Below are 21,251 nucleotides of genomic sequence, written 5' to 3' on the forward strand. Positions count from 1 at the left end.
CATCTATGGTACAATAACGACACACAGGTCTAAATCAACAATAACTCCACTTCCCAGCCCATTTCTTTCATAGTGTCCCTCATACAAATTTTGGCATACGGTTCTGCCATACTTCTTTTTCTCCATACCTCCTCCATTAACTCTAATGCTGGGCCGGTATTCCCAAATGCCTTAGCTTCGGGACCCAATCGTTCAAAACAGTTTCGGAAGAAGGCTTGTTGGGCAGGTGTCTCACAGTGGCATCCGGCGATTGTGATGGGTAACACAAGCGCACGATGAATGTTGTGTCCTGAATCCTGGTGCTCGGTATCAAGGCGGCTGAGCGCCTCGAGAGTGTCTTGGACACCTCCTGCAATATCAGGCACTGCAGTGCAATTAGTCAATACGGACTGCGACAATGAAGTTATCCCATAATATAGGACTTACCTCGAGGAAATGGCCCATTAATCACGCTAGCCAACAAAACCTTGGCAGCTCCATAAAACACATCGCTCATGACTCTTCTCAAATCATCACTAGGCCCTTCCCTATTCAGAGGCGGACTACTTGGTCGTTCAAGATGGGCTTCTCTCCATGCTCTCTCATCCAACAGCTTTTCAATCGCCGCTCCTCGTCTTAACAGCTCTTTCAACGACAGACATCCCATTCTTTCAACCCTTTCACGCCATTCGGAAAGCGCAACAACTTCAGCATACGCCAGTAACTGCCCATCCTGCATCAGCTTTCGTAAACGGTCAGATAGGACAAGTGATGGACTCACCGTTGTGCTATCGCATCCCATGACTTTGTCCATCAGAATCATTGACTCTGCAGTCTCAGGAGTATCTGCCGGGAAATGGATGAGAATACGTCGATAAGTAGGAAGTAGACGCGAGGCTTTGTTTTGGGAGACGGAGGCAATCACGTCGGTCCAGATCATGTGTTCGATGAGGTGACGGTATTTTTTCCAAGGGGTATGTCGAGCGGGCGAAGGGTTTGATCTGCAAGATGGCGATTAGCAACGCGTTGAAAGAGAGATACAACTTGGCTTACCTGATACCATCCTCGGAAAGCTCTGGAGAGGACGCCAACGCCGCTGATAAACACCGCTGAGAAATGGCCAGCATCTCTTTGAGATGCTTTGATGTCCCTCCCGAGAAGAGGTGGTACGAGATCGCGAAGAGTACGGAAATAATGACATCTCCGGCTGTCAACTCTTGCGGCGATAGGAATCTGAGTCTCTCAATGGAGCGCTGATGCGCCGCAGTTGCCACAATCGCCTCATCATCACCTATCTCCGTTAGACTGGCAGACCCGACACGGAAAGCGCCGCTTCCGGTAGTCATGATGGACGGGGAATTGATAGAAGGATCTGTAGGGAAAATGCGATTACGATGCTTCGTTCTTTGGGAGACAAGATGCAGGGCAGCGAGGGAAGACACACTAGCGAGGACCTCTGGATGATACAGTGCGAGAGGGGCGACGAAATCGCCCATGAGAACGGATATACCCATGATTCTGTATTGCATGGGAAGGACGACTTTAAGATAATGGTTGAGATAGCTGAGGTCTTTTGGATTCCGTTGAGCCGGAGGAGGGGGAGGCGTCAAGCCGAGGTCGGCAAATGGAGAGGGAAGAGCAAAGAACGGCGATGGTTGGTTGGATTGAGTTGGTGATGGTGTCAGAGAAGGAAGGCCTTGTGAAGGGACATTTCCCCATGACGCAGGAAAAGTCTGCCCAAATAAGGAGGTCCATAAATCGCCAAGCTCGTCATCGTTGCCTTCTCCTCTTGTATCGGCGGACCCATTCGCATTGACTACTGTCATATTGGTAGCAGGCGCAGGTGGGAAGATCGATGGATCAGGCCCTGGGGCATAGAATGGTAATGAAAAAGCATCAACAGAGTTTATTGTGCTGTCTGTATTGCCTCTTGGATCCAGTGGGGGGACGGGGATAGAAGGAGCGAGGCTGATAGCTTGGAGGAAATCAGCTGCTGAACCAGGTGGGCCCCAGTCGTATGTATCGGCCATCTCCGCGCCAACCATATTATCCTCTCCTCCCCATATATTGTTCATTACCGTATCTGTAGAGGCAGACAAGTTGACATCGCCGTTATACATGTAGATGTCCTCATGTTCAGGAGCAGCGCCTTGGCCCCGTGCCATCGACCTCTTCATAACGGTTGCTTTGCTATGCGCCGGTGTTAGAAATACCTCTTCTAAAGAAGCGGTTCAGGTGACATACATGTGTTCCTTGGCTTTTTGCGCATTATCTTTTTCTCGCAACCATTTTGGTCTCTTTACGCCATAACCCATACACTCGATTCCCAGCCGAGAACATGTCGCACAAATTGGCTTTGCCTCGTCACACCTCTTCTTCCGTAGTCTGCATGTTATACAACCAGTTTTTCCTCTGCTTGAGAATGGTTTATCAGCACATGTAACCATTTGAGCTACCCGATGAGAAGCAGGAAGACAGACCTGACAATTCGACGACGCTCTTGCGCAGTCTCTGAAGCATTGTCTCCATTCTGGTTAGATCCCGACGCTTCTCCAACCTCACCATTTTCTCCATTGCCTGCCATGGGGCTGTCCATGCTTCTGTTATTTGTCGATGGGTCTATCTTGGAGAACGCTGAAATAAAAGTTATGTTTGTTGTCGCTGATGACGATGAAGAGGAGCTTTGGGATTCGGGGGATTCATATTGCACAGCTGGGACTTCTTGGCGGGGAATGAACATAGCGGCTGGTGTACAGCGGCAATGGGATGGCGAAAAGAGGGTATCGCAGGAGTAGATGACTATTTCTTTGGACAAAAAGGAGATAAAAAGATAATTTGTGGTCGTTATCTGATATGATTAGAAAACATGAAAAGAATAAATGTTCCATGTGGTCTACTCAGAAGAAGGCTGGGCATCCAAGCACCCAGTCCAGGGACCAGGGACGCCATCACGAAGGAATCATTTTCCGCCGGCAACGCATTTTGGTCCCGCTGCAAGTCCGGCCAACAGAAGAAGAAGAACCACCTTGAAAATCCATAAACAGAACTACAAGAAGCAATTTGATGCTGTATTGATGACATGACGTGAGCGACCTGGCGAAAGGATGTCAAGATAATGTTGTTGCTAATCTGATACGATAATTGCTATCGGCTATCGGTTGTAGGGCATCAAGATTGCGAAGCATACAGAAAGTCACAAGCCATGATTATAAGGCTGGCAAATATTACAAGGCCTACGTACATGACCTTACAACTGAAGTGCTCCACTCGCCAGACGCCCGATGCCTCCTTTTCCTTTCTATGAATTCTGTCTCATAACGAATCCACGGCCACCTCTCAAGCTCCTACATACACTCCTCCAGAATAACCCTTCGGCCGCATCCAACTCCCCCTCTTGCACGTACAGCCAATGCTTCATTCTAAAGACATCTCCTTCCTTCACCCCTTCTTTATCTTTCATTCTCTTCACTACCGTTTCCACCGCATCCTTCGCATGAGTTTTAGTGTCGACATCGATCGTTTGACTTGTAACAGCACGATGCCACCAAATCCTGACCAGCAACATTGCTGCACGTTTACCTGCCTCATCTGCGCGCCACGAGTTGGTACGTCTATCTGCCAAAAGGGCAGCTTCTGTACCCTCAATAAGGAATGACCAGCCCACTTCACGGGCGGCCCAGGTACTATAAACTTCTGCTGAAACAAGCAGAGCTTCTCTCTTCTCGCTTGCAAGGAAGAAACGAGGAGCGAGAGAAGCCATTAACATAGCAGAATAGGCGATGGCGACAAGGGTTTCATTCTTGGCTCGGGCTGGGCGGCGGGGAGGTTGGAGTCAGTGAGGATATTAAAACGCATTCTGTAATGTTTGACGCTGGCCTCAAGTAATATCCACGCAGACTTGACAAGATCTGACGAATGAACAGCCTGAAACTCATCGTCGGACGGGATGTACATGACGGAGGGTTTCTGTTCCATGCACTAATACCATTCGGCAAAATGAGGGAACCGGTCGAGGATATCCTTTGAGTGCGGTACAATACTGGCAGACCCTCGTGGCTGCCTTCATGAGATGCAATAGATTGATTACGAGAAGAATAGAGTGACGACATATCTGTAGGTGAAGGAAGCCAGGCGCTTCGACGGCCTGGAGTAGGGATGGACGTGGCAGATGACCTGTAGCGGGGATGAATTGCGAAAGAGGAAAGCTCGGCATCTTCGCTGACCGCGATGAGAGGGTTTGATCCCTTGCGATGAGCAGCGTCAAGACCATCGGAATCGTTTGATGAAGAGTTGGATTCCTGGCGACTAGAGGGGGCCTGACTTTGACAAACCGAGCCATGTTTAACAGGGAAAGGATGAGGCTCGATATCACCCTCACCTTCTTCCTTGATTGCCTGGCCCACATTTTCTCTCGTATCATGATTTCTCGAAGGCGTCCCAAACGAACCCGGATTCTCGGTCTTGGTATGCCCATTCCTTCTAGGCTTCCTCTGCCTCCAGACCCATCGTAACATATTGGCGTAAATTATCTTGGCATCGACAAGTTGCCTGAGTGACTCCCAAGCCAAAGTGGACACAACAGCCCCCTTGTGACCCTTGAGCTTCGCTGCCCGCTGCCGACACTCGTTTGACAACAGCGCCATATCCTGTAAGAGCGCCCTAAAGTCATCCTCATCAAGCTCCACGCCCAAGGCGAAAGTGTGTCCAAGCATCTCAAGCGACGATTCGCCCGACGCAAGCTGAGCACGAGCGACAAGATTGGCTATAGTGTTGGGAGATTTGACACGCTCTGTAGCAGCCAGTGTCGACATGATTGACGCCTGGTCAAGAGCCTGCTCGGAAAGCTCGACGTACAGGTCGACAGCATTGAGTTCTGGGGCGAGGGTGGAGAGCTTGGTCTAGAGTCTTGGCACTCTCTCTGGAGGTGGGAAGGGAAAGTGGAGTGGGTAGAACAGAAGAGTTGGGCGTCCCGCTGTTTGTGGAGGATGAAGGGGATGAAAGAGAATAGTCTTTGGCGAGAAGGGAAGGCGATTTGGGTGCTGATTCCGAGGTATCCGTGTCCCTGGACGCAGAGGCATGAACGCCGTGTCTGTTGTCTGTCAGTCTTCCTGGTGGTGCGCTTTCGCTCGTCTCACAGAGAACTTTTCCTTTGGGCAGGCTCTCGGCTTCGTCTCCATTGAAAGTTGTAAAGATTTATAAGAAGGCTTTAAAGCGAAGAAGTGGTTGTGCAATGATTGTCGGGAGAGAGGGAGAAGACGAAGTGGAGATGCAGAAGGTTTTTTACATGGGCGAAACCCCAGCGCTGACGGAGTGAATCGAACGGGGCAAGGTTGAGCTTTCCCGATAGATGGGCGCGCGGTAAGGAACACAAATCATGCCGATCAGGACGATCAAATGATGTTAACTTGTTCTTATTTTTATTTTTATTGTTTGGTCCCATAACTTGACCCTATTTTCGGTTTTTCCCTCCTCCTCACATCGCGAACGTCCTTGCCCTAACGGAGGGTAAGGGGGGCAACGACGAAAGAAGAAGAGGCTTTGAATGTTCTTCGTGGCGGGTTATTGGAAGACGGAAACCGGAAGATGCAAAGAAGGTGAAAGAGCGGCGGAGGCGCGAGGAAACAGGAGCAAGACGGCGACGGTGCAGCAGGTGGTGGGGGGGAACTGGGCACCAGGGAAAGTGGGATAGTGCCACATCAATTTAATTGTTCGTCGATCGTCGTCGCGGCGTTCGTCGGCGGGAGAGGCCGACGGCCGACGGCAGCAGCTGATGATGATCTGATGTGAAAGTCTGGGACGAAGATGGTTGGTGAGCATAAAAGTACTTCATACTTGACGCTGGTGTGCATGCACTACTCCATGCTCTACTTCTGAATAACTGTGCGAGTGTCGAAGGGCTAAGATATTGAAGGCAAAGCTTGATAACAATTATAATTATTTTAATTGTCTTTTTGTGCATTCGATAAATGCTGCTGCCGCAGTTAAATTCTTACGACGCCTCCATCACAACCAAAAAAGTGACGTCGAACGAGTAGCTGTGATCGGTCCATAATCCGCTGTTAATAACTATGCACATTTTATGTTTATACATATATACAACTTCTCCAGTATTTTTTCCTTGCCTTCAATTCTGGGAGGATATCTTCACTCTGCCACCAAAAAATATTCATTCCGCAAACGTCTAGTAGCCGTTCACACAAATCCAGCTTGGGCCTGTCGACGGTAGTGATTTGCCACTCGAGTCCGACCTCAGCTTGATAATCGCTCGTCACTTGTCGCCTGAAGGACATACATCGTACATCATACACGTTCAAACAGTCAACGCATAATTGATTGTCAACTTCCTTCAACCTAGAATACGTTGACATTACTGAAATCATATAAAAAGAAGACAATTCCGTCACTTGCAGTACAGAAGGAAGTTTCACCCTCACCAATTAACACTACAAAGGGCTACAGGCGCTACAAAAAAGCTCGCACGAGCTCCAACAGTTCCGGGGAAAAGTATATCCAGTATCTAATTGCCCATCATGCCAGCTGCGGCTCCTATTATTCTAGGTACGATCGCCGTCATCGGTACGGGGTACATGTTCAAAAAAGTACGTCCTCCTTGTTTCTTCCCCCCTTGGCTACAAGTATCTTGCTACAATCGCATGCCCATGACTATTAAGATAAAAGCTAACTTACTTTCACTTTCTTTAGTTTGTGTACGATCCCCATTTGGCACCGTACATCGAGTCAGCATGGGAAACATCGCGATCTAGAGCTGAGGCTGTTGCGGACAGGGTTGGCGTGCCTTCTGTGCATTATTTTCATCGTCATCCTCGGGGACACCGGTATGAAAGGGTTGAAGATGAAGAAGAAGATGAAGAGGTGGATGGAAAAGCGATAGCCATGCCTGTGATCGGTACTTCCACTGCCATCTTAAGCCCAGGAGGTGAGCGGAGGGGTGAAGGAAAGAGTTTAAGGAGGAGAGGGAGTAAAAGAGCTGGGAGTGAGGAGTTTGAGTCGGAATTCAAGCCAGCAAACCCACTTTTTGAACTGCCGCCATCATCTTCATCGTCTCCCTCCCCTAACATGATCGGAAAACCTTTCAAAACATTCAAAGCACCAACACCTGTTACTAGTGCTGTGGGTACTTCCGCTGCTAAAGGGTGGCAGACGCCAGAATATACCGTCACTCGCCCCGATTCTGCTCAAGATGCGGAAGTTCGATCAGTCATCTTCAACGTACCCAGTACATTCACCCCACCTTCTCGATCTGCTCCTCCTTCATGGTCAAATACCCATATACCTGTCCGCCTGTCCTCACCAATTTCAGCTGTAGGTGTAAGTTCACCCAATGAAGAGGGGGATATCTTTACTTCTCCTTCTCCCTTTTCTCCTGTGACTGGCTCCGGCTTGGCACTCGCACCGAGTACTACGTTTTCTTTCTTATCCCTTAGTCAACAAAGTTCGCCGACGTATATCCCTCAAGCGCTCAACGAGCTCACCTTTGACAGGCATGATCGGATGGGCGAGGGAGCGGCCGCTGGGTCCGTTGATTCTCCTAGGATGAACCGGGAAGGAGGAGGGGCGCGAGAAGATGATGTGGTTTCTCTAGCAGAGACGAGTACGACTGGGTTCGAAGATGCTGAAGCGTATTCTCCCACTCCGCTCAGTCGGACTCTCTCCGGCTCTAGCGGTTCACCCAGATCCCAAGCTGGAAACCTTTGCAACATGTCTAACAATGCTGGAGGTGACGCTTTCATTGATACTTTGGGTTTGACTTATGTCATGCCACCTCCGCCTTCTCACGCTCATGCTAGCGGACTTTCTTCTTACCCTCACCCGCAGAGAAGGGGTCCGATGAGTGTAGTGAGCATCAGTGAAAGTGAAGCGGATGAGGGGAGGACGGATAGTGAATGGGAAGCCGTTGGGAGTGAATATGGACGATAGAAATCTTTTCTAGGGTCTTGAACACTCGCATTTCTGTAGCATATCACCTTTTTTGACTGTTTCTGTAGATTGGTGTTGTCTGTTGTTCTTATATCTACTTTTGGCTTGTGGTGATGTACGTGAAGATGCCTATGACCATGCATATCTTCTCATGTTGCCGTTGGCACTCTACAGTGAGCTTGTACTGTCGGTATTTCAGCCAGAGGAGCTCAACTGTTCGAAAAGGCTATGCCTATACCCGGGGCGGAGGAGGAGTGTCGGCAGCCGGCTTGTTGTCCGGTCTTGGGGACAAAAATTTGCTTCCGTTTTCGCCTTAAGGCGATCACCGCAGCAATAATTATTTATTCGTTCTCAGACTATTTTGTCAACACCTTTCCCCCTCAATGAGAGGTAACTCTTATCCTGCATTTTCAGTCAGCAGCAGCCCGTCCCTCCACCCTTCTCTCCTCACCCGCTTTCCGGCATCTCCCCACCCTCCACTCTTCCCTCGCAAACTCCCGACTTTGCGTACGTAATCAATCCTTCACGGGAGACGCAAGCCGTTAGATTGCATCCAGTCTCATTCGTTCACAGCTCGACCCCGTACAGCGAGCATCGCTCGTCGATTCACTTGTTCAACTCCTTTTTAGCAACCACCAAACCATGCAAGACCACCAGTGGGTCCACCCTGAGGGCCTATCCTCGGCCGGGTCGCCTTTATCCTTCACCAACAGCACTCCCACGCCCAATGCGAGCCTGTTCAACTATGCCCCATCTCAACACCATCACAGACCTAGCACCAGCTCAGGCTACCACATGATCAACCCTAGTGGTCTTGGAAGGTCAAGTTCTGGGATCTATGTTGGTGGTATCGGTAGTCTCACAACCGTTGCGCCGACGGCAATCCCACCGCCTGTCGCAGTGGAGAAGCCGCTTGTACCTGTCTTTGGAGGTGATTCAGGAAGGGGGAGACCGAAAAGCAAGAATCCAAAAGCGAAGCCGCAGGGTTTAGGGACGGAGAGAAAGGCTAGGAAAAAAGTTGCGAAAGCGTGTTTGGCGTGCCAAAAGAGCCATTTAACGTGTGATGAGCGTGAGGTCGAGATTTTAAAGCAGAAATGGAACGAAGCTGATGAATGATTGTAGAACGACCGTGTACGAGATGTGTTAAAAAGGGAATGGCGGATAAGTGTGTGGAGGGCGTGAGGAAAAAGGCCAAGTATTTGATGGAAGGTGATGAACGACTATCATCGTCGATGCAGTCACAAGCATCCAGCGTTCACAGCATGTCACCTCAATCCATACACCAAAGTCTCCCCACCATGGCTACCTTACCCACCCAGTCGACGGATTCGCAAATACAAGATGTCTGGCTCGCTAATGCCATACAGCGCCAAAATCCTACACCAAACATTAACATTGCACCGGGTATGAGCATGAACCAAAGCGATGTGTGGGGGACACAGAGTGCAGAGATCACTCCTGGAACTTACTCTGGTTACTCGACCACAGCTGGAACAGCCGCGAACAACGAGTATCAAATGCTGGATGCCATGTTTTCTTCCCTCTCTCCCGTTTTCCCTGGTCTCAACGATTCCTTGGACGACACTAGCCGTCAAATAGCAAACGTCACTCAAGCCGGTACCAACCTCGACCTCGTGAACAACTCTGGCCCCAACTCGTTTGATCCCCAACAACCATGGATCAATCCTTCTCCTTCCCAGTCCGCCAACACGTACAACCCTACCCCATCTGGATCTAGTGTCCCTGGCACCGGTATATCACCAAGCACGTACGGGGGAAGCGAAGTGTCGCCGCATCAGCAATGGGGATGGGGGAGCATGGATGCGCCAGGACAGGTCATGTTGGATGGTAGTGGAGTGCCCGGTCAGCGGAATCAGGTGGATTTAGGACAGGTGAGAGGGCCTGGAACGGTGACGGCTTCGAATGAGTGGAGACGGACCAATAAGGCGTTGACACCTCAAGAGGTTTATCGAGCTGTTGTCCGACCTTATGAGTACACCCAGGGATATCACGTTTTGATGGATTATCTCACCAAAAAGTAAGTTGTTTTCGATTAATTTTTTTTTCGTCCCTCAAAACCCGATCTGACAGTCCGTAGCTTTGAGACCAGCGATGTCCTCCGCGTCGTTCGCTCCCTCGCATCCTTCCGTCCCTCGCTTATCGCCCTCCAAATGTCCATGTCAGAAGAAGATGAAGTGTTCCTCGAAAAATCGTTCCAACGTACCATGATCGAACTTGAAAAACTCATTTCATATTGTGCCACACCGACAGCAGTGTGGCGACGGACAGGCGAAGTGTGTTATGCCAATCCAGAGTTTTGTGAGCTAGTGGGTAAGACGGATAATGAGTTGCTTTCGAGGAAGACGTATATCTATCAACTTTTTGCCAAGCCTTCGTGAGTATCAAGTCTATCATCTTTATTTCCCTTCCACTGTCTTCTTGTGTCCATTCCCCTGCCCTTGCATCAAGTGAGGATGCTGAAATTGTACCCTTTTCTCTTTGTTATAGTGTGGTATCATACTGGGAAGGCTTCTCGACGCACGCATTCGAAAATACGACTCAAAACTTTTTCCAGTCTATCTCATTAGCATTAGATGCTGGTGAGGTTAATCCTTGTACTTGCTGTTTCACTATCCGTCGTGATGTAAGTCTTCTTCCCGTCAATCTCAACCCCCTTTCCCACGGGCAGATATTGACGTGATCTCCTTGTTGGTTTAGGTGTTTGATCTCCCGTCTGTGGTGATTGGTCAATTCTTACCGATCCCCTCTGAGACGCAATAAAAATGAACTGTTGAATGGACGTGGACTGTGCAAACTGTGGGAGTATGTTGGATTTTGTATGGTGAAGATGAGGAGAAAGAGGGGCGTTTGGCGAATGGGCCGAGATTTGATGTACAAGTACATTTATGTCTAACCTCTTTTAGTTCTGTTCATTTCCGCTTCATGTCTATACTGCTCTTTCATTTCTTCTTAGATTTTTTGGGGTATTCTGACTTTTACTGTCTCTTTCTACTGACAAATACTGTCCACTTTTCATACATTGAATAAGAAATCTCGTCTTGGAAAAGCTACTGTTTGAAAAAGCATTCAAACAAATTCATGCATTCAAATTGAAACGGCAATATACGGTGGCAATAAGGCTGAAACGAGATAAAACGATCACAAAAATAGATGAAGATTGACAAACCTGTCTCTCTCTATCAAGCGTGTTTTAGACCTACCTCTCGCTGTACTTCAACAGAAACGTTACGGTGAACTAAACAATACAGGCAAATCCTTTTTATAAGTGAAAGGCGAGGCGATAAATACACAAGAACATCAACAATGATCGCTAAAGGTGCAGATGATAGATACAAAGTCATAGGGTCAATTTGACGACCGATAGGGATGAATAACAGGCGTAAGAGAAAGTACACGCCGCAGCTCAAGTGGCGCTGTTACTCCAGTCGCTTTCGCTCACAAATGTGATAGCGCCTAGACGAAAAATCATCAGTTTCCTATTGATACAACAAGTCCTCGACGGGAAAGGACAAAGGGAGGGATACTTACTCTCACTCAGCCCGGCTTGACTAGCCTTCCTCCCCAAACCGCCATGCCCAGCGTGCGCTTGCTGTGCCTGCTTCCACCCTTTCAACTCCTCTTTGATTGGTACAGCGGCACCCCTATTCACCGCACTTGCCTTCCTACCGAGATTCGGCTCCAAGCTCAAGGATGAGAAACTACTCGGGAAAAGGGGTGACCCCGGACCGCGCTCGTACAGAGGTACAGGTGCCGCGCCAGAAGAGATGGAGAGTGGCGAGGTGGCGAGACCTAGCCCGCCCGAAGCCTGGTGGGGAGTTTGACCCTGGCTGAAAGTGAGTGAATTGGAGCGGGAGCGCTCGAAGGGGAGAGTGGGAGTTGTGTTGGCAGGGGATGTACAGATCTGAAGACCGACGAATGATCTGCGAGGACGATCGAGCTGGTTTTTGTTGGTGTTGATAGAGTGAGACTGGGAAGGGCGGTGAGCTTCGGCGGCGAATCGAGCGGTACGAGGAGGCGAGTCTTCTACACTCGAAGAGAGCATAGGGTCAATGTTGGCGCGATTCCCGGCTCGTTGAGCTGGGGTGGGCTTGCTCGCGGTTTCTTGGCGGGATGGCTTGCCAGAGGAAAAGGATGGAGTTTCCTCGCCGATGGTAGCCATCGGCGAACCAAGAAGAGCAGTCATACCAGCTGCAGCTTGCTCATTCTCATCCTCCACGATGTCCCCAAATTCATCCATGAACTGACGCTCGGCGCGGGCCTGTTCCTCTTGGTCGACAGGCTCGATACCGGCAATAAACACATGGTTCATCGCGGGGTCGTAATCGCCCTCATCCCCGAGCCCGAGGCCAGCCCAGGATGAAGGAGAATCGTCCTCACTACCCGCGTTGAGAAGATCCTCGTCACATCCAAGGCAGACTCCCAACTTCTCCCACAACGCCACGCTCCTATTCCTTACTGCCTGTCTATCCTTGTACACCCAGTCATAATCATCCAGTTCATCCCTATCCACTTCTGTCAAGTGCTTGACAAACTCTTCCCAGTTCCATTCTTCAGGGGAGATCTTCTTCCAGGTTTCACGGGCGGGGTCTTTAGGGAATGCCGCGCGGAGAAGGGCGAAGAGTTTGGTATTGGATTGGTGGGACATGAGATCGCGGACTTCAGCACATCGGTCCACGAAAGGAAGAAGAACGTCATCCTCCATCTGGACATACTCGACTGGCTCGAGCTCTGCAGTCACAGGAGGTTCGGGCGAGCGTTCAAATATCGATCCGGCAGATTTTCGCCTCTTCAATGAGCTGGCCTGGGATTGCGAATTGCCAAAGCTACCTTCAGGGGCGAGCATAGGCGACTGGAAACTTCGAGCCATGTCGAGCACCTCGTCGGGGGAGAGCACCTTGCGTTGAATCCCAACGGAACCCGCATCGCCATGAGAGTGCACTCGGTGGAGAGTGTCGTTGGAAGGTTCGATGTTGTTGCTGGGCAAATTGATGGATGGGACGGAGGGGGGCACGGCGCCAAAGGAGGATGCGGCGAAAGAACGACGGGGACCACTGGCAGATGTGGCGGGAGCGTCGAAGGATGAAGAGAACGAGTTGAATGGGGCGAGGGAAGAAGACGACTTGGAACGGCTGTGTCTGTCAATCATATCAGTTGAGCGTTCTGATGAAAAACTGTTGATTTACCTCCTGACATCATCCTTCTTGCGGGGAGCCTTGACCAAAGTCAACCTCGAAAACAAACCCTTTCCATCATCGTCTGCATCTAGGCCACTTCTCCAACGCTGAGCGTTCTCAACCATACTCTCCCTCCTGCTCAAACTTCTGGTCACTGATGAGGATGACCTTGACCTAGTCAAGGAACCTGTACCAGCCGTGTCCGATACATGCATAGGTGTCTTCATCGACTGAAGAGGCGAGAATGCCTGAAGGGGAGAGAGGGCATTCAGCTTGGGAGGGCGGGATGAAGGAGATGTCCCGCTCCTCGACCCGCGAATGCTTAGGGGCGGAGAAGGGGCAGCGAGGTGATCAGTATTTTCCCTGTTACCTGCCATACTCTGAGGTACAGAATGAAATTGAGCTTGTTTGAAATGGTCTTGCGAGCCGCGTCGACTGGGTGGGAGGGACGAGCCAAATTTGGGCAAAACCGGGCTGGAAGTGCGAGAGCGAACTGGGTTGGAGGCGCGGATCTGCGAATGGGTGAGCACGTCGATGAAGCGATAGCGAGTTGGGTGAGAGGTAGTGATAAGACCAGGAAAGAGAGGAAGGGCGGGCAAGAGTTGAAGAAGGACGACATAGAACGAAAGATGGTGTCGATTAGTGGTATGAGCAGCAAGGGCAGAAGTCACGTTAGCACAGTTACAGCACAGTCACGACGCATGAGACGTTGTTGAAAGAAGTGAAAAGAGATGTGAATCCGGGTCAGTTCGAAGCGGTAGACCTTTACCGAGAACCAAACACGTCTTGCTGTGAAAAGGAAGGGCTTGGAAGCGATAGCATATAGAACGGGTGTTGCCTTTGAGTCTGAGGTGCTTCTCAACACAACGTGACATGCTCCAATGTGCCCGTAGGACAAACGGTGGATTGAGTGTAATGAATGGATGAAACCATCTTCAGGAGCGAGAAATCCTTCGTTGATCGTAGAATGAGTTGAGAAAGGGGCGTGTAGGCGGTCCAAGACCACTTGGATGAGCGCAAAGCCAGATTCGGCCAAATGGATAAATGAAAAGACAAATGCCTCGGATAAGGGGAGTCAAGACTGCCCTGCGCTTCCATTGACCCACATGGAGATGGCTTCAGTCAGGGAGGCCAGAAAAAGAATGGCAGGCGCTGCAGAGAGGCGGAAAGAGCCCGAAGCAGAGCCAACCACATTTTACAATGCCAGCAAAAGCGGGTAAGGCAAATTGATAATCAACGCCCCAAGCGCATCGCAAGCGGATCACAAAACCAAAAGAACGTAACAAAGGACAGGACTCACATCGCCCTCGTTTTCCTCGTCTTCCTCTGGAATTTTATCACGCCTACTTGGCCTGGACCAGCTTCTACTAAGACTGAGAGAAGATGGTGAAGAGTGGTGCTCCAAGAACTCGTCGCTGTCGTAAGAGTCGCCAAACTTGGCGGGGCTGTCTATATCAGTGCTGGGGGTCGGCGAGTTGTAATCCGAGTCTGTATGGATACGGGGTTTGGGGACTTCGTCGAGAGGGCGAAAAGAGAACTGTGAGAACATGGACATGGTGAGCACACGGTCGGTTGTCTTTTGGATGTATAAGCTATTTAAAGGGAAGTACGACTTCTTGGTAGAAGAGAACTTCAGAAGATGTAATCGGAGAGGTGGCGCAGATGATTCTGTATATGTAATGTAGGAAAGAGTCGTAGTACTGCCACTGGGCGCAAGGAAGAAGTAGGAGAGGATAGGAACGGAAAGGAACGCACAGATCGACCAAATCGTCACCGGATTACGCCGGGCAGCGGGCAAAGCAGATGGGGGCACCGCGGGGGTTGTGGCAGATACTCGCTGTGTGGGTTGTGTGTGTTGTGTGTGTTGTGTGGGTGTGGTCGTGGGTATGGGTGTGTCTCGAAGGCTCGTGTTCGTCGGGATGAACGGGCAGAAGCAGCAGCGAAGAAGGTTGGTGCCAACAGCGCCCCTATTACCTGTGAAAAGCGCCCAAAACAGGGACAAGGCCAAGAGACGAGACGCACTTGAACGCAGGAAGCGCCAGAAAAATGGGGACGAGAGAAATGACCTCACAGCTCTCGGCATGCAAAATCCACTACTCCGTCCTCCGGCCCTCGCGCCATCCGCCGGGCACCTCCACCACAGAGTGCTGCTTCCAGCATCATCCATCATGTTCTCGCCCACGAGCGACGCACCAACAAGTGCGAGACAACAAGGTTCATGACGTCGGAATGCATAAATCGAAAGTTCAGAGCCCAGCATCGTCGACAGTCGACGACTGACTGCAGCTGATTGACTGCTGGCTATTTTGTCAACTCTGCGTGCCGCATGCTGGGTCAGCTGACATGCATGGTACGTAACATGGTGCGTGGTGCGTCCACCTTCCGATGTAATATGATAAAATCTAGTATACTCTACGAGTACTATTATGTCTTTCCTGATAACTTGCATCATACAGCATGTACTACTAATAAAATCACCGATGAGTAATGGATAGAGTGCTCCCTGCTACTGGTACTGCCAAGAGCTGGGCGCTACTGCCATTTCTACGACTATCATCCCCCTTTGTGCCGTTAGCCTGGTACTATACTTGATATCTCTTGCAGTGCCTCTTGGCTCTTTCCTTTTCCTTATTACGTACCTCCCCTTCGATCCACTGAACATCATCACTCAAGCCTTTCAAATATATATTAGGAAGGCAAAACTTTTTTTATATTGCTGAACCTTCCATCCTTCTTCCCCGTTTGCATCGTTGTATCTGTTTCACTTGTTGATCATTCGTTACAGTTGACAAGCAGAAGGACAGAGATCCTTCCAAGCTCCGTTTCAGCCTCCTCGGAGCCCGTTATCATGCTGGATCCTGCTGGAAAGTCATGGTCCATCAAGTTACGTAACAGATGTAGAAGGTCTGCTCTTTTTTTCGATGCGTCAACAAGTCAGCGAGCATGCATGGGGGGAAAAACAACGTCCGCAGAGCAAAAAGAGAAGAAGGTAGAGCGAGCGTGGAACGAAAAGGATGATAAGAATTGAGAACACCACACACAATCGATAACAAATGGACGTTGGTGACGAAGACTTGGTCTAATGTCCCACATGTACCAGCTTTTCATCATCTATGTGGCTTTGTCAATCCATTCGCCCCACAATGAATCTAGCACGGAGCTGGGGCAAAGTTAGGAAGAAAGAACTGAGGGAGCGTCAAGGTTACGCATCATTGCACATCCGTACCGCTGATTCGATGATTTTGTCCGAGATTCGACCGTTGGACATCTCAATAATATTTATCAAACTTCGTAGTTTGCTTTTGCCGCATTACCATGGTTTCAGGCTGAGCTGAGTTGGAAAGTTTGAGCAATTTGGGATCCGAGGTATGGAGAGTGGATGCTTGGAATAATATAAGATTTTGTCCGAGATTCGACCGTTGGACATCTCAATAATATTTATCAAACTTCGTAGTTTGCTTTTGCCGCATTACCATGGTTTCAGGCTGAGCTGAGTTGGAAAGTTTGAGCAATTTGGGATCCGAGGTATGGAGAGTGGATGCTTGGAATAATATAAAGAAGAATGAAAGATGCAAGGTTAGCTCCTTGTTGTTCCTCGTCCCTTTCCGCTTTGTTGTCGTTCCTCGTCCCTTCCCATATTGTGGCGCCTGATGTTTTGTGAGTTGAGGATCGTAGAATCGTAAGCTGTAAACTGTTCGGCCGTCCTCCTCTAGCCAAAACCATGCCGTAGTCCGTTGCCGTCCCTCCCTCATATGATGAATATTCGGAGATACCGAGGGCGCATTTCTGGGGGAGCGGCGGTCCTCAGCTCATCAGACATAGAGCGGGCCCTTGCGACGTACCCATGGTGGGGGTTGTAATAATAGTTTACAACTCCCTCCTGTTAAGAAAAACCTCCGGAGTTCTAATTGACCATACGATGTGATTACGTGTTTGTATTTACGGGCTTTTACATCATCATGATCTTGCGAAGTTTTCGGCCGCTCAACAGCCGCCGGAAATAATCGGCAGCCCTGAGCGAGTAAAAAGTGGCTGATGGAGAACTGAGATGATAACGAACGTTTCACTGACAGGTAAATAGAAGATCACAAACAAGTAAACACGCGTCTCTTCTTTTTTTGCGTGTGTCCATCTGCGGTGTGCAGTGTGCGTGCGACGATTATTTAAAATCCGGGAAGAACAACATTCGATAAGAATGAAACAAATCAAAAACGAACAAGAAGAGAACAGAAGATATATAGCAAAAGAGGCTGGACGAGGGTGCGCCCACGTGGCTCGATGAAATACATTTTCAAAACCTCACTTTGTTGAGAGATAAATGGCCTAGGTGTTTCGGGTAAACAAAGTTCAGCATTTCTGCCTATTCCCCAAACTCGCTGGGCTTTTCCCTGGGGTGGTTCTGTATGGATCTCCCACGGTTTACCCCCGAACGGCGATGACCGTGGCCATGAAAGACGGTTATGACGGCTAGGGTTAGTGGTACCTGACTCAGTTTGGTTCCGTTTTCCTCATCTTGGTGGTGCGGTTTTGTGCTGGCCCTTGCGCCGCACGCTTGGACCTCGATGGCGGGCTTTCTGCGCCTGCGACTACTGACCGCTGGAGACGCCATTGCGCAATTCTCCTTAAGCAGCTCCTTCCATCACTAGTTGTCACCTTCTCCCGACGATCACATCGACAGCTCTCCATTCCCCAAATCACACTGCGTTTTTCTCGCCCTCTTAGCTCACCCGGCCACCCCCCACCGCGTCCCCCCCTGCTTAACAAGTACCGCCCTTATCTGTATCAAGATCACCGCATATCGGTCCGGCAACTCCTATTGCAGAAAAAGAGACGTCTTCCCCGTTCTCTCCCACCCTTTGTCTCATTTTTGTTTCTCCTACGACTCGTAATAGTTACCGCATCCCGCCTGGGCGATGCGTCACCATTTCATTTAGACATCTACCTGTCGGCACAGACATTGATCATCAACAGCATCGTCTGCGTCTGCATCAATAGCGATAAGTCGCCTCAATCTCGCTCCAATTGCAAGCTATCATCATTATCTTCGTGTCACGCGTGCTTATGTTAGAGGCTTAGTGTCCTTTGGTAATCTCGTCTTGACGCGCCATTCAGTTACCCGTGGTTTGCAGGCGTGTCATAGTATCAAAGCACCCATTCTCGGCCTCGACTCCGACTGCCCTCTCTGAAGAAAGGACTTCAGAGTCAAGATCTCCGGCGCTGCTTCAAATTTGACACGGATCTCCGCTCTCTGATCTTCACAAAAAACGTCGATCTGTCCATCAAAGCATATCAATCAGTTTTGCGCAATTTTTTTCCCTTCTGGATTGTAGGTTTCCATAAATCTTCACTCCAATGTAAATCTCTTGAATGGCGAGCGACGAGCACTGACCACCGAAATTGTTGCAAGTAGAATTCTTGCCTTCAATGTCAGTCCCAGCTCCGCAACAAGGACACCCCAACAGCTTGGATGGTTACCGGGGATATGACCAACAAAGGCAACCTGTTACTGGACCAAGCAACTATGGTCGAGAGACTTATATCCCTGTCAGCAATGGCTATGCGGCTTATCCGCCTAATCAAGCCGGCGACGGCTCGCAGCCTGCTCGCATCCCGATCCAACCACACATTCCTCCCGAACCCCATACCTACCAACGCTCCTACCAGTCCCAACCAGCCGCATACATGCATCCTTATGCTGCCGACATGCATCAGGGGATGCCATCGTATAGCTATGGCGCAGATGTGGCGCCAACTTACCAGTTTGGCTCCTTACCTGCCGCTCCGCAATCGCTTTTGCCGCAACAGTCGACACGACCAATGACGGCTCATGCGGGGGATACAGTGCCGTTTGGGGAGGATGGCCCAAAGGATGGAAATGATACGCTTAACACCCTTGAAGTGAGCGGGGATGAACGTTTTCATATGAGAAATGGCTAACGACGGTCATATTAGGGTTTGCAAGTGAAGCATCGTCGAAGGACTACACCTGAGCAGCTCAAAGTCCTCGAATTTTGGTATGATATCAATCCCAAGCCGGATAATCAGTTGAGAGAACAGTTGGCGGCGCAATTAGGAATGACAAAGAGGAATGTCCAAGTTTGGTTCCAAAATCGGTAAGTTCTCTCTCATTTATCGTAATGGAATGATCACGATGCTAATCCGCCTTTTAGTCGTGCAAAGATGAAAGGTTTAGCCAAGAAGGAAGCTGAAGGACAGGAGAGTAAGAAGTCCCCAGAAAACCAAGAAGGCACATCATCCGCCATTGGCCCATCACCCCCACTGACAGACTCTGCCGTTTCGTCATCGCATTTCAACCTTCTCCCCCCTCCAGCATCTGTCAACATGGGTCGACGTGCATCTCTTGCCAACGGTGAAGCCGCCAAGATTGAAATATTCGTCGCTAAGCGCGCTGCCGCCCAAAAACGAGAGGAAGTGCTTTATAATGTCGGCGACGCCGGGGCAAATTCTCCTGCTCTCGGCCAAGCTCACGCTGCCAGGCGAGGCAGTGTACCTTACCCCACCCCTCTGGCATCCGTCCCGCCAGCTTCGACTTCTCCTTTATCCCCCAAGTTTTCCCCAGCAATCAGGGGTCCGTCGACATTACACATGGCGGCAGTGCGTAACAATACTCGTCGTTCGAGTATACCAGGTGTCTCCCAACTCATCACTAGTGGACCATTCACCCCTCCTCGCGTGGTTTCGAACCAACACCAGACCGCTGCTCAGAGTAAAGGTACACGCGAACTCAGCCCGATTCAGGATCATGAAGTCTACGACACTTATGACGCTGAATTCCAACCGTGGTCGAGCGATTTCCCTCCTAACATGCACCTTCCACCTGCAGAGGGCTTTCATGACGGACGTCCTTTCTCCCACGACTCTCCCTTACCGAATCCTGCATTCTCTTTCGGTTCCGCCCCTCAGGGCCTTGATATGCACGGGATTGCCTCGATGGGTCAATTGGATGAGAGGCAACAGCAGATGTTTATGATGATGCAACAACGAGGTCGACTCGGTTCAATAGCATCAATAGGGACCATGGGGACCGAGACTGGGACGGAAGGAGGGGAATCGTCCAAAGGGGAGTGGTTGGTTGATGGGCCAGAAGGGTTTGATCCTGATACTCGGAGGGCTTCTGCGTAAGTCTCTATCGCTTGTTATATCGTCCTATCCGTCATTTGCTAATGCCATTCAACTTGGTAATTTAGACCCGCAGATCTTTTACATCAGATTGGTCTTATGGGATTTGCGGCACTACCTAATGGCGCGCCCGCGCCCATCCGACCGTCTCCGCTGAATGCCCACTTCGTTCCTGACTCTTTCCAATCTACACCCCCTTACTACCCTCCTTCCACATCATCCTCTTCCACTTACTCTTTCCCCTTGCACCCTTCCTCCGATTCTCTTTCTATTGAGTCTCCTACCACGGCACATTTTGAAGCGCCCAAGCCTGGGTCAAGAGGTGAACAAGCCCACCAACCGCAAACGCAGTCGCAGTTACAACAAAATCACCGTAACCTAGAGCCAGGGAATCGAATGCCAAGCTACACTAGTACAACGGCTTCTCACTGGCCTAATAGCGATGTTTCACCGTATAGCAACCACTCCATATCCTATACAGGGTATCAAGACGGATGGAACCCAAGCCCTCAACAACAAGCATTCCAACAGCAACATTTAACTCCTTCAGGAGAACACACTCCCAACATGGGCGTGGGCGTTGGTGGCGGTGCGGACGCGGGTGCGGATGCGGGTATGAGCATCGGTCTCGGCCACCCCAGCAACCCTCATCTCGGACATCATCGAGATCCCAGTCCTGCTCAACAGCTGCAAGTCGCCGCGTCGGTGGACGAAAAGACTCCTACCGCCGACCCGCCTTTACCCCAACCGCTTGGTCATCCTGGCTCGAACTCAAACAGCCTCGATTCTCGCAATGGCCAAGAAGGAGGAGTTACGGGTGGAAATGAGGAGGGAAAAGACCAATTTTTGTATTTCAGTGAGTCTGGAGGGCATGATGCGGTGAATGTGCTGGTATAAAGGGGTTTTAGATCTTGATTGAAGCCGGCAGGGAAGCGCATATGCGTGGAAAGTCATACATATCGTTGTGCGAAGGAGATATGACTGCTTCCATCTTCATGT

The 21,251-nt window shown here is 50.1% G+C and overlaps 6 protein-coding genes across 6 annotated transcripts; 3 read left to right on the forward strand and 3 right to left on the reverse strand.

Moving 5' to 3' along the window:
- Positions 1–29: 29 nt before the first annotated feature.
- Positions 30–2,719, reverse strand: CNBJ3170 (hypothetical protein; the record flags this gene model as incomplete). Its single annotated transcript, XM_767948.1, has 6 exons — positions 30–364; positions 427–703; positions 761–980; positions 1,033–2,169; positions 2,224–2,391; positions 2,460–2,719. The coding sequence occupies 6 exons, from the start codon at positions 2,717–2,719 to the stop codon at positions 30–32; spliced, it is 2,397 nt and encodes a 798-aa protein (XP_773041.1).
- A 1,054-nt stretch (positions 2,720–3,773) lies between these two features.
- On the reverse strand, positions 3,774–4,790 carry CNBJ3180 (hypothetical protein; the record flags this gene model as incomplete). Its single annotated transcript, XM_767949.1, has 1 exon — positions 3,774–4,790. One exon carries the CDS (start codon positions 4,788–4,790, stop codon positions 3,774–3,776), a length of 1,017 nt encoding a protein of 338 aa, XP_773042.1.
- Positions 4,791–6,509: 1,719 nt separating this feature from the next.
- Positions 6,510–7,917, forward strand: CNBJ3190 (hypothetical protein; the record flags this gene model as incomplete). The annotated part of the gene is made up of 2 exons (XM_767950.1): positions 6,510–6,578; positions 6,682–7,917. The coding sequence occupies 2 exons, from the start codon at positions 6,510–6,512 to the stop codon at positions 7,915–7,917; spliced, it is 1,305 nt and encodes a 434-aa protein (XP_773043.1).
- A 642-nt stretch (positions 7,918–8,559) lies between these two features.
- On the forward strand, positions 8,560–10,698 carry CNBJ3200 (hypothetical protein; the record flags this gene model as incomplete). The annotated part of the gene is made up of 5 exons (XM_767951.1): positions 8,560–8,986; positions 9,040–9,955; positions 10,016–10,312; positions 10,426–10,561; positions 10,636–10,698. The coding sequence occupies 5 exons, from the start codon at positions 8,560–8,562 to the stop codon at positions 10,696–10,698; spliced, it is 1,839 nt and encodes a 612-aa protein (XP_773044.1).
- Positions 10,699–11,341: 643 nt separating this feature from the next.
- On the reverse strand, positions 11,342–14,667 carry CNBJ3210 (hypothetical protein; the record flags this gene model as incomplete). Its single annotated transcript, XM_767952.1, has 4 exons — positions 11,342–11,391; positions 11,467–13,073; positions 13,122–13,624; positions 14,413–14,667. The coding sequence occupies 4 exons, from the start codon at positions 14,665–14,667 to the stop codon at positions 11,342–11,344; spliced, it is 2,415 nt and encodes an 804-aa protein (XP_773045.1).
- Positions 14,668–18,536: 3,869 nt separating this feature from the next.
- Positions 18,537–21,149, forward strand: CNBJ3220 (hypothetical protein; the record flags this gene model as incomplete). Its single annotated transcript, XM_767953.1, has 4 exons — positions 18,537–19,010; positions 19,065–19,225; positions 19,283–20,251; positions 20,321–21,149. The coding sequence occupies 4 exons, from the start codon at positions 18,537–18,539 to the stop codon at positions 21,147–21,149; spliced, it is 2,433 nt and encodes an 810-aa protein (XP_773046.1).
- Between the last annotated feature and the right edge of the window lie 102 nt (positions 21,150–21,251).

The sequence above is a fragment of the Cryptococcus neoformans genome, chromosome 10 (genome assembly GCF_000149385.1).
Source record: "Cryptococcus neoformans var. neoformans B-3501A chromosome 10, whole genome shotgun sequence".
Lineage (NCBI taxonomy): Eukaryota > Fungi > Basidiomycota > Tremellomycetes > Tremellales > Cryptococcaceae > Cryptococcus > Cryptococcus deneoformans.